The 12,802-nt window shown below is 36.2% G+C and overlaps 1 protein-coding gene across 1 annotated transcript in view; it reads right to left on the reverse strand.

The window, feature by feature from the left end:
- The window catches only part of ninaC (STKc_myosinIII_N_like and MYSc_Myo21 domain-containing protein ninaC), a 40,203-nt gene that overhangs the window by 15,071 nt on the left and 12,330 nt on the right, over nt 1-12,802 (reverse strand). Inside the window, exons 2-9 of the mRNA XM_075297650.1 lie at nt 5,552-5,894; nt 5,184-5,487; nt 4,837-5,117; nt 1,781-2,448; nt 1,166-1,714; nt 745-895; nt 538-679; nt 196-470 (exon numbers count right to left, since the gene is read on the reverse strand). Coding sequence (XP_075153765.1) covers nt 196-470; nt 538-679; nt 745-895; nt 1,166-1,714; nt 1,781-2,448; nt 4,837-5,117; nt 5,184-5,487; nt 5,552-5,836 — 2,655 coding nt within the window. The 5' untranslated portion in view covers nt 5,837-5,894. The remainder of the gene's footprint in view (nt 1-195; nt 471-537; nt 680-744; nt 896-1,165; nt 1,715-1,780; nt 2,449-4,836; nt 5,118-5,183; nt 5,488-5,551; nt 5,895-12,802) is intronic.

Here is a 12,802-nt window from a genome sequence, read left to right on the forward strand (position 1 = left end):
CTGCAGCTTCCTAAATTGATTGATAATACATTTATCAATAGTTTTGATTCTTCACAAACACAGACATTCCGTCCGGATAAACTTACAGTTTGAACGACATGGTATTAATTACAAAGATTTTGGATACCGACATTATTGTATAAATATTCTTCTTATCTAACAAATTCTAACAAATTCCAACAAATTCGAACTTACATAGGATTTCCTTTGTAAATCATCTTCCTTATGCTGTACATTCTCGAAATTCATTGTTAGATTACCAGCTTTGGTTAGCTGATTTGTAAACATAACCATGATATTTTCATCCATAGACGAGCGGAACGTCTCAATCATCTCGGGTGGTACAAAATCTCGATTGATATCGGTAAAAGCCCTTGTGTCATAGACAACACGTCCAGTATAGTGTGCTACTGCCAGTTCAGTGGCTGTATGTTTCTTAACGAATTGGCTGTACTTCTCACTAACGCGATCTGAAAATAGAAAATATTTATGAAATTTTGAATATCTAATAAAGTATGGCTGATTGTAATGGTTTACCCATAATTAAATCTTGATCTTGACTCATACGAGATGCCTCATCTATGATATAGAATAGACCATCGGGCTTAGTTAGTAGATTATCCAAAGCCGTTTTGTTATCATAAAAATTAAAATTGACCGAACCAATATCGTCAGCTTCCTGAATAATCATTACATTCACATGAGATTTAATAGTTAAAATAGCTTTGTGTTTGTGTAACTTACCATTTCTAACATTTCATTAACAAATATACGCTGATTGTAATGATATTGCATTTGTTCATTGAAGGTGTTGATCATCAATTGTTCCAAGCCGTTATGATTGAAGCATTCAAATCCATACATATCATGGATGACAATGGAATTGTTGTCACCGCTGTAATAGAGGAAAATGATTAAGTGAAACGAATAATATATTTTCCCATGTTTAGCCCAATATGCACCTAGCTAGTGGAAATTTGGTTTGTGTGCCAATAACACAGTTTTTCCATGTATTTCTTATGAAAGCAAAATGTAAACAATCGATAAAAACGCCTCACGGAATTTTCGTAAGCAATGCATTTTTTTGGCTATCGGAGATTTGGTTACAGGTGCATACAGGCCTTTGCGGAAATTCAAATCGCTTATATCTTATTTTCATACTTACAACACAGCTCGGGGAAAGGCCATATTCATATTGATTTTGTTAATGATCCAATCTACCAGACGACAATATATTGTTGAGGCCACGGCATCACGAGCATTTCTAGCCTCATCGGTATTGTATTGACGCCTCTCGGCCACACCACCTTTAACCATAATGAAATTCGTCAGAGACCACATAAATTTCTTTTCGTCCACACGCAAAAGTTCCGCTATGCGGGTAACCATTTCAGTGTTGTCAACTTCAGCATATTTGCCCGACTGTTTAAATCGTATATTGCCAATATTAAGAATGGCGGCCAAAACCTTTCTTATAGTTTCCATTTGTTTGCGATTAAAGTCAAGATCTTCCAATATAGTTTCGAATTCCTTGAAACGGTCAACATTGCCTGTGGCGTCATCACGACAATATTTCAATTTTGTTGGTTGAATGTCAACGGGTATGCGTAAGTAGCGATATCCTTTTTCCGATTTCAAATTGTAATCTTTTAGTAAGCCCTCGGAATTGAGGAAATCGAAGAAATAATAGAAAATATGGAAGTTATGTTGAGTTCTGAAAGAAGTGTAAAGAAAAAGGATTTTTCATTTGCCCTAATACAGAGGCCGAGATTATTCTCACATGTCTGAAGTGGTAACACGTAGCTTCTCCAACATATACATATTGTATATAGCACCAGACATCTTGCCGGTCTTACCAAAGGTCAGGAAGTACTGTAACACACATCTCGTGGAATCATTGTTAATCGGAGTACCGGCGTTTACTAAGGCCATAATGATTTTGGTGGCATTTTCAACACGCTGAGTGGCACCACGGTTGCCCGCTCCCAAATAGCACAGATGTTTAATGGTGTGCTTCACATTGGTTGACTTTCCGGAAAAGCTTTCACCCGAGAAAACAATATGTTGCGGTTCCTTATGATGCAACATATCCTGATAGGCTGTATCGGCTACAGCAAAAATATGTGGCAAATTTTCCGATCTCGATTTGCAATTGTACTTTTTGTGGAACTCTTCGGGAAATTCATTCTGTAATTCATTCGAGTTCAATGAGAGTAAAATATCCCCTATGAACGAATATGATTGACCCATTTCCATGCGACTGCGTAAACAATCTAAAATTACATCGTCTGCAGGATTTTCAATTCCTGCCAAATCTTCGGAATACATGCGTTCTGGTTTTCCATCGAAGCGTTTAATATAGCCACGGTCGACCATAATTTCAGGCTCTTTGTAGATAGCAGGGGCCTCACGACTCAGATCAATGAGTTCGGCAATATCATTACGCATCTAGAAATCATAAAAGAGGAAGATATATTGTGCATAAATCCAAAGAATGAAAAATTTGTTAATGTCGACACATGTTCTTATGAAGGGTGACAAACGGAAAATCGTGAGCCTTTCGATTCACCCGAGTGTTTGGGTGCTTGAGTAACTACAACGACTAGCTATCTATCTCTCTGGATTTTAGTTCCAAAAAGAATATGGAGAGCGAGAATGTGGAACGATGAATTCCTAGGGAAGTATTAAAAGGATGGGTGAATAGGATCAATAGGGTGCAATGTCCTAAGGGAAATTAATTAACCCCAGGACCGGTGCAATACTAACTCTGGTGTGTATGGACTAGACTCTGTTCTGATCAAAATGAGTGGAAGGGATCGGTCACTTTAACATGGGATTATCAATTGCTCCAGACAGGTAAAACTTTTTCTATTGGCATCAGGGGGAAAGAAATACAATGCATCAAGGAATTATATTGGAATCAGCACAAGTAGACATCAATTGAGATGACAGAATGCATTGCAATATCGAGAGGAGTTACACAAGGTATACGTAGAGATTTGTGGATTACAAAAAAGCCTTCGACACTGTACTACATGACAAAGTGAGGGACGAAACAACATGTACACAGATGTGGCTGTCGCTGGTAATGAGCTGTGGGCATCGGGTCAATCTGGTGTTGAGAACCCGGCGCAGTGGGATTGTACAATCATGGCATCGGGGCCCATTGTTGATCTCACCAGTTATTTCATTGCTAGACATTTGAGGATATTCGCAACCAAATCCTCATCCACATTGTTCACTACATGGACGGTAGAAGTACGCAGGCACTTGAATGTCAGAGTCGATTGGAAGCTAATTTCGATTACAAACTACTCCAAGATTCTCGGGGTCACATTCGACACCCTTTTCAAGCCATCTGCATATGTCACTGCAATTTGTGATAAGCCACTCAAGTCGCTTGCCGGCAGCACTTGGGGTGTGGAAAAATAAACCTTCTGGACTACATATAAATCAATTGGCACCTCAGTGGTAAACTATGCAGCGCAATTGTCGTCACCTCAACTCAGCGACACGCAGTGGAATAACAGATATACCTAAGAACTGCACAGCAGACCCCTGGATTACCTTTATTTGGAGACCAAAATCATCTCAGTGCGCAGACACAATTACATGTTGTCAAAGCAGTATCTCCTGGCCCTCCAAATCACCATATTGGCAACCACAACCCAGGAATATAAGGGTTGATCTTCACGAGATTCAGCATTACAAGAGAGAGTCTCTAGATCAGACAGCATACCAGACAGGTTTTAACAGGATTCATAAGGATACTGTAGCAGTCGAGTTGATAAGCGTTAATACTGTTCTCAGACCAGGTAGTTTTGACCCAATAAAGATCAGGGAAGTGCAGCCTCCTCAATTCTTAACAGTGACTGTCCCAACTGTAACCAAGGGCCCCAGTTGAAGAGTGTCAAAGTTTTCGCTTACCCAGCTAAATCTACCATACTCACCTTGTCGCAGAGTTCCTTGGTCTGGGTACAAGCTTATGTACCAAAGCATAAACAAAAAATGGGATGAAATCACATAAAATGTTATACCAACAACAAAGTGATGGATGGAAGTATATTGAAATCAAACAGCAAAAGTCGGCATTAATGGAGAGCTGACATAATTCATTGCAATATCGAGATGAGTTAGATAAGGAATCAGTGCCCAAAACTGATAAATGCATATATATTGGCAGAACATTCGACAATATTGCAAAACTGCGGGTAGTATATCAGAACTAAATTTTTTTATAGTATGGGATAAAAATTAATATCAAAAAAACTGCTGACATAAAGAAATTGGAAGCCATTGAGATGTGGGTTTATCGACGCATCATAAAAATTGCATAGGTTTTGGCGAAGATTAACCGCGAACGTGAACTCATTGGAAGAATAAAAAGAAGAAAAATCTCATACCTTGGAAATATAAAGAGGAACCGAAAAATAAAAGCTACTTCAAACCATAATTGGAACAATAGAAGGGAAGCCATCCAAGGGACGAAACATGGAGAATATTCTTAAATGGATGGCTTGGAAATCCTTCAATGGTTACATAGCAGTAAGACCGAGCGCCAGGTACTAAAAGGAATATGGAGAGTGAGAATGTGTAAGAGTAAGAGAATGGGTCAATATGATCAACAGTGAAACCAAGTAAGTACACTCATAAAGTTATTGACGGGAGCACAAGAAAATGGTAAGATATTAGTAAGGGATAATTTAATATGTGAGCTTAACTGGTATATCAGATATGAGAGAAGAACGTAAGGAGAGCGACAAAGTGTGATTGGGAATTTGGTGCTCAAAGATTGCATAAAATCATCATTTAGTTCGTCAAATAATCCTACCATACCTCATCATCATTGTCGAATAGTTCATTTAGGAAGGGATGTTCAACCATTTCCACCATCATTGGTCTGTTCTCGGCATTCTTTTCCAAACACTCCGATATGAAATCAATCAATTGCTGAGACCAATTGCTTGGCTTAAATAAGGTAGGCGGTGGATTTCTTACAATTTGGAAAAGGGCACGTGATGGATGCATATCAGCAAAGGGTGGTTTACCATCGGCCAATTCAATCGTGGTTATGCCTAAGGCCCAGACGTCAGCACGTGATGTGATTTCTGGTTCCCCTAGAATTTGAATAAAATTATAGAACCTTTGAAGCTTAACTACAACAAAAATTCCATTTAACATACTTGCATCCAGTGCCATAACCGTTTCGGGAGCCATCCAGCAGGGTGAACCAATACAGGTTCCACGTTTACCTAATGTAGAATCCACCTGACGCGATAGACCGAAATCGCATAGTTTCACATGGCCCTTCCTAGTCAATACTATGTTGTCTCCTCTAATGTCCCGATGTAAAATATGATTTCGATTTAATTCTACTGCGGCACGACAAGTTTCCCTTATGATATAGGCAATATGTTCCTCACGCATGCGACGATCCATTTTCAATAGCTTCCGCGAAAGATCAGCAGCGGTTCCTCCATCACAGTACTGAAGTTAGATAAATAAAAGTAATAAATTTTAGAGGCTTCATGGTGTTGTTATCTGAACTTACCTCCATGGCAAACCAAATCTCATCAGGACCATCCGACTTCTCCAGTTTATAAGCTCCATAAAATTCCGGTAAATTGGGATTATTGCAATAGTCCCTTAGGGTACGATATTCTTCCTCTATGGCCACCTGATGTTCCTCATCATAGTGTTGGATCTTCAAGGCCACCATACGATCAAACTCTAACTCCTTGGCTCGGAATACCTTACCACTAACACCTTCGGCAATCTCCTCATAGATCTCGAATTTATCCACGGGATCCGGTAATTGAGTATATGGCAAATACATGATACTGGCTGTTTTGAATTAATTAACCGATTTCAATTGTTAGCTTAGTAGTCTATCACTGCAAATAATAAAGAGAAACGTCTTGATGGTTACACATCCAATTCTGGAATGTTTGACCGTAATTTTCATTTCATATAAAACCTCTGACCTGGTAGTCAAACGTTTGCTTTGTGCTTCTATTTTTAATCCCATTAGGAGAAAAGTTTTACACAACATATGTATGTATGGGGAAACCTTAAAAAGTCGATTTATTCAAACCTTGGTGGCCTGGTGATAGCCCTTCTATCACTCGTCCACCAATCGCAATCATAGCCATGGTCACAGAAAATCCTCTATAATTGGTTTATGCTACAATTTAGTAGACTGTCTATTTGCAAAAAGTGAACTGTATCATGGACAAACTAAAAAATATGTTGTGGGGGAAACGTGTGTCATATTTACAAAAAAATTGTTTTTTTCACTATTTGACCAACATTGGTCTATTTGAAAGATAATGGAATTTTTGGTGCATAGGGGGCTTCCAATTCCGAACACAGATGTAGGAACTGTATTCAGAAATCAAAAATTTTTAAAACTTTGTAAAAATCAACTTGTGGCTTTCACCAAGTCAGTTTTTTCAAATTAAAAACAAAAAGCACATATGTTTGCAACACTCAAAAAGAGACGATATAGACACATGGTATTTCGATAATAATGATCAGGACCGGTACATGTCCGTCTGTCTGTCTTTCAACACAATTTTGTGATCAAAGTCTAGGTCGCAAGTTCCAAATTTGGCACAAGTATGTGTTTTGGGTCAGAATAAAACCCTTTTGAGTTTAGAAGATATCGGTTCAGATCTAGGTATATCTTACATATATATCATCTTTCGCCTGGTATGCATTTAAAGTTCCCGAAACCAGAGATTTATCCTTATTTGCTTTAAAATTTCCACAAGGAGTATAACAGTTTACAAAATACATTTTTTTCATGTAGATTTGATGAGATGTGACTTCTTATGTATATTGATCTGCTGAATTTGAAAACATGTTTTAAACATTTTTTATGGAACCGTTTTTGAGCTCTCTTGTTATTTTTAGTTTTTCGCTCTTTTTTCACTAAACAAATTATATCTCGAGTTAGAAATGTCCGATTATATCGTTTCAATGGCTTGTACTTTTCCGGCGGAAAAGGGTCACTGTAAAACATGTTTTTTTTTTCGAAAATTTGGCATCGATATTTGAACCACTTATCACAGATCCAATTATACACTTTTATTTCTCATCTCAATACCTTTCATTTAAGTCCCAACAGCGATATAATTGAACATTTCTAACTCGAGATATAATTTGTTTAGTGAAAAAGAGCGAAAAACTAAAAATAACGGGATATCTCAAAAACTATTCCATAAAAATTTTTTAACATTTTTTTCGTATTCAGCAGATCAAAATACATAAGAAAAGTCACCTCTCATCACATGTACATTTTCAGTGTAAACTAGTGTAATTGATAATGTCGAAAAGTGTGTCAAATTTGGTTTATTTAGATATAGCTCCCATATACGTCATTCGCTCGATTTACACTCATGTGACCTCAGAGGCCATAGTTTAACTTCGATTTATTTTATCGAAAATCTACAAAGTCGTGCAGGGTATAACATATTCGCCCGACTTTAGACTTTCCTTACTTCTTTATATGCTATATCTATAGGGTGTGGTATACTGAAAAAAAAAAAACGTCCGCAGTAGAACTAACACTAAATTTAACTTATTTTTATTGCAAAAATATATTTCTTTGTAAATATATTTTATTATTTTTTTCGTCATTTTCTACAGACCAATGAAATTTTCCTTTCTTTAAGTGGGTATATAGTTTAATAACCGTTCGCAGTTCAATGTGACCTAAAACAAGAGAAGATTTTCGTATGTTTCCCAAAAATTAACAGATATATTGAATCTTTAGATTTACGATAAAAATGCTTCAAATATAGGCTAAGATTTATTTTGGTTTAAAGTGTGTTTTTTTGCAATTAAGAAATTATTATATAGTTATAATTTGGATTTTTAAAGTGGCATTTGTTTGTACGTGAATAGCTTTATTAATATACCGGAAAAATAGACTGAAAATTCGACAAATGAGATCTGTACCCTAATTTTAATTATATAGATCCTACATTTAAAGCCGATAGGTTGCTACAAATTTTCCTTATTTTAAAGAAGCCGCATCTTTGGCTCGGAATCAATACCAATACTTAAAGGAAGTTGACCTTCCTTTGGATCCAAGTAAACTTTTTTTTTGAGTGTATGGGCCAGTTCCAGTTCTGGTCAAAATATATGGAAGGGACCGGTCCTATAGTTGACATTTACACCAATTTCCCCTAGGGAAATTCGTTTGGATATTATTATTCATTGTTTACACAGAGAAGGAATATGATCATCTCCTAGAGCAAATTATTTTTTTGAAAGGGAACATGGAACATATATGCCGTAAAAATGTTGTTTTCTCTCCAATTATAAAATGGTTGTCGAAATCAGATACATAATGTCCGAGAAAATAACATGGTTGTAACAAACATGTTACATGTTCACTGTTCAAATATAACATTTTGCTCCAGGAGGTAATCATATTCCTTTTCTAAAATGATCGAAAATTATATACATTGTTATCGGCTGCTCACATTTTGATACCATGTGTATTTGTGCTACATACAAACTGTGTTATCGGCATGCATAAAATACATAGATATTTTTGTTATCGAAATTTTCTAGAAATGATATTATCGACTATTTACATTCTCTCCAAAAAGGAAGATTGCATTATTAGGGTGCACTTGGACATATTTCAAAGGACTCGTGCTGAGACTTGTTAGTAGGACTACCCCATAGACAGGTCCTCATGAACCACTCTGAGACAAACTCTTATGAATCACTTTTTTATGAGCATTCGATCGCACCAGTAAGAAAAATCTTTTGGAATATTCTGATAACAATATATCGGTAAATGCATAGATCTAGTAAGATTTCAATGTCAAAAGAGTAAAGAAATCAATAAATTTCATGAAAATTTAAAAATTGTGGCATACTAGAACACTGGTCCCAGTCCTGTGAAAGGTCCTATAGTTGAAATTTACACCAATTTCGCCTAGGGAAATTCTTTTGGATATTATTATCCATTGCTAACATTTTGCTCCCATTTATTACCGAAATATAAACGAAATTTCTGCTGGAGGTGCGTTCGTTCTCTCCAAAAAGGAAGACTGCCTTATATGTGTGCAATACGAATTTTCGAAAATGTTGCTTACCGCCCTTAAAAACATTCCATTCCATTTAGAAACATCATTAAACTGCAATGACTTTGGTTTAATCTCTACGCCCGGTAAGTAGCTCTAATGAAAGTTCCTATTACATGCAAAGATTATAAAAGAGGAAGATGGGAGATTGCCTACTGAGCACATCAAACCATTTACCACATTAGTTTAATACTCGAACCAAACGCGTATACGACAAGTATTGACATAGCATTAAAATAGAAATAAAAAGAAATTAAGAGTACGAAATAAATTTCCATAAAGGGGAAAATGTTGTTGTTGTTGCTTAAAATTTAACATTGTTTCATTAAGAAAATTACATTTTTCATTTAAAAAATAAAAACTAAAAACAACTAAAAGATTACAAACATGTATTAAACTAATCTGGTAAATGCAACATTTGGTATGACGCAAGCCAATCTCCCAACTTCCTCTTTTATAATCTTTGATTACATGCACATAAGAAAGAAACCCATATGGTGTTTTCTTTTGGGGAAAAAAGTGTTGCATACATATGGTACAACATTTTATGGTGTTATGACAACACCATGTGAAAATGAACAAACAAAAAAGGTGCAACACTGATATAAAATCAAAACAAAACAAATTTGGCAGAAATATTTCGATTATTATTAACAACTATTATTGGAATCTCGACTAACACGCAAATTTTTCTTGAACTAAGGGCAATTGTTAAAACTTTTAATTTTATATAATGATCTTACTTCTACTTTAGAGTACAAATTAATGGTCATTTCGTCCAAGCAATGATGTAGTAACTTCTTCATCGTCGTTAGAAGAACTACTCTCCAATAGCGCATCTAACAGGTTGGCTGATAAGTCCCCGGTCTGACACCTAGGTGGCGTCGCTAGTATTACATGCATATTATTTTTATATAGTACCAACCTTCAAATGATTCGTGTCAAAATTTGACGTCTGTAAGTCGATTAGTTTGTGAGATAGAGCGTCTTTTGTGAAGCAACTTTTGTTATTGTGAAATAAAGGAAAAAAAGGAATTTCGTGTTTTGATAAAATACTGTTTTCTGAAATGAAAAAATACGGTGGAAGCAAAAACTTGGTTTGATAATGAGTTTCCGGACTCTGTCCCAAGGAAATCAACAATAATTGATTGGTATGCAAAATTCAAGCGTGGTAAAATGAGCACGGAGGACGGTGAATGCAGTGGACGCCCGAAAGAGGTGGCTACCGACGAAAACATCAAAAAATCCACAAAATGATTTTGAATGACCGTAAAATGAAGTCGATCGAGATAGCAGAGGCCTTAAAGATATCAAAGCAACGTGTTGTTATATCATTCATCAATATTTGGATATGCGGAAGCTCTGTGAAAAATGGGTGCCGCGCGAGCTCACATTTGACTAAAAACAACAACGTGTTGATGATTCTGAGCGGTGTTTGCAGCTGTTAACTCGTAATACACCCGAGTTTTTCCGTGGATATATGACAATGGATGAAACATGGCTCCATCACTACACTCCTGAGTCCAATCGACAGTCGGCTGAGTGGACAGCGACCGGTGAACCATCTCCGAAGCGTGGAAAGACTCAAAAGAGAAGGGAAAAACCATCAACAGTGACTATTATATGGCGTTATTGGAGCGTTTGAAGGTCGAAATCGCGGCTTCCCCACTCACCGCATTCTCCAGATCTGGCCCCCAGCGACTTTTTCTTGTTCTTAGACCTCAAAAGGATGCTCGCAGGAAAAAATTTGGCTGCAATGAAAGCGGTCGCCGAAACTGAGGCCTATTTTGAGGCAAAACCGAAGGAGTACTACCAAAATGGTATCAAAAAATTGGAAGGTCGTTATAATCGTACTATCGCTCTTGAAGGGAACTATGTTGAATAATAAAAACGAATTTTGACAAAAAATGTGTTTTTCTTTGTTAGACCGGCTATTATTTAGGTCGAATAATGAAAGCGTCTTCAACATCTGATTGAAAGTGTAACCACCTGCACCGTAGACCATCTACGGTGTCAAATGGGTTGCACTTTTGCTCTTGCGATGGGTAACACCTCGTCAATCGAACAAAAATTTTGATTTATGGGGGTAAGGTGTAAAATATGCAACATATTTTTTACCAATCGAAATCACCAATAGTTTCTTATGGAACAAAATGAAAACAATCGATAACATCGTTCCAACGAAAATGTGTCTAGTTTCTTATGGCTTTTTATTATTTGTTTATAATGACAATACATAAGCAAAATTATATATATTTTGTAACAAATTTTAACTTAAGGTTCTTATTTAACATCATTGAGAGATTTCGACTCGAATGTCGTTTAATTCATATGAAAACTTTGGCTAATAGGCGTTGTTATTTGTCTTTAATATTCATTTATAAACTTATTTCTGGTGACATAGATTGCCCGTGTTTACTTGAAAATATTCGCTTCAGGGTTCCTCTAAGAACATTGCGTAGTAGTGAATTGTTTCTGTTTGTATGCGGGAGTGCAGTCAACCTGTTGGAAGAGTATTTCTCGTGAGCCGAAACAAATTCCACTATTGCAATAATAGTTGGGATTTGTACTCCAGATGAGATTACAGGAAAGAAACAACCAATATCAAAACGATGGAATGGAAAAAAGAACAAAACGATCTGGTTTTAGATGGATGATATTATTAGGGATTTATTTCTTTTCTGAAACAACGCCTTACCAGTAGATATGATGATTTCAAACAGAGTAGTGTCACTTAAAATTATTGCGGAAGCTGTTGTTTTGACATGGCTTGACAGTTTTGTAGGTTTTTAGTTGTCATTTGTAATTATAATTTATCGATTTGTGTGGATTTGTATCTGGATAAGTAATTGGGTATTCTAAGAATCCCAGTAGGGATTTCAGTGTTGGAGAAATTAGTATTTTAGACGGGAAAAGCTTTTCAATTGTTTATGTGACATAAACATTAGCGGCCCCCTTGCAGTATGTCTGCAATAAGCTGATACAAAAATGTCAAACCACATCTGGTGCTATTATTAAATAAAAATTAAACTAATATGAAAAAATTCATTAATTCGGGTGTTGTAGTTCTGGTATTACAATTTAACACAATTCAATATATTATTTCTATATTAAAGCATTTTTTGTAGTATTGAGATACAAATATATTTAAGTGCTTATATAAGAACATTTGTGGAAGTTCACGTTTTCATAAATTTTCAATATTTCATTGCTTAAGTGTGGATTTTAATTCGAAAGAAAAAGTGTTGAGATACGAAAAATACATTAGTTCGTGCACGTTCCATAAATAGACCAACCAAAAATCGTGTTTTGGGCTGTTGGCAGCCCAGCCCTGTTGAGAAATCCCTCGCTTATTACACGTGAATATACGTCAATTCCTAAAATAATCGAAATTGGAGCAGACTTGTAGAACTCTTTATCGGCTAAAAGCATGTTTGAAAAATGTCGAGCATAAGATGGTGATAACGATTTGCTAGGCGTATGAATAGCAATCCGATTGTTAACTTTCAGGACGGTTTCGATGTAAATTTCCGAGTTGTATGTAGACATCAATGTGAGTGGGCAGATAGTTTCGTCGTCCAACGTAAGAGTAGTCAAATTAAGTTTATCTGCTACTTTGGAGGATATACAACTGGATTTCGATCCAGAGTCCAACAGACATCTTATGGTACAATTTCCGTTTTTTGTGTTGACAGACA

This window comes from Haematobia irritans, chromosome 2 (assembly GCF_050003625.1).
Source record: "Haematobia irritans isolate KBUSLIRL chromosome 2, ASM5000362v1, whole genome shotgun sequence".
Classification (NCBI taxonomy): domain Eukaryota; kingdom Metazoa; phylum Arthropoda; class Insecta; order Diptera; family Muscidae; genus Haematobia; species Haematobia irritans.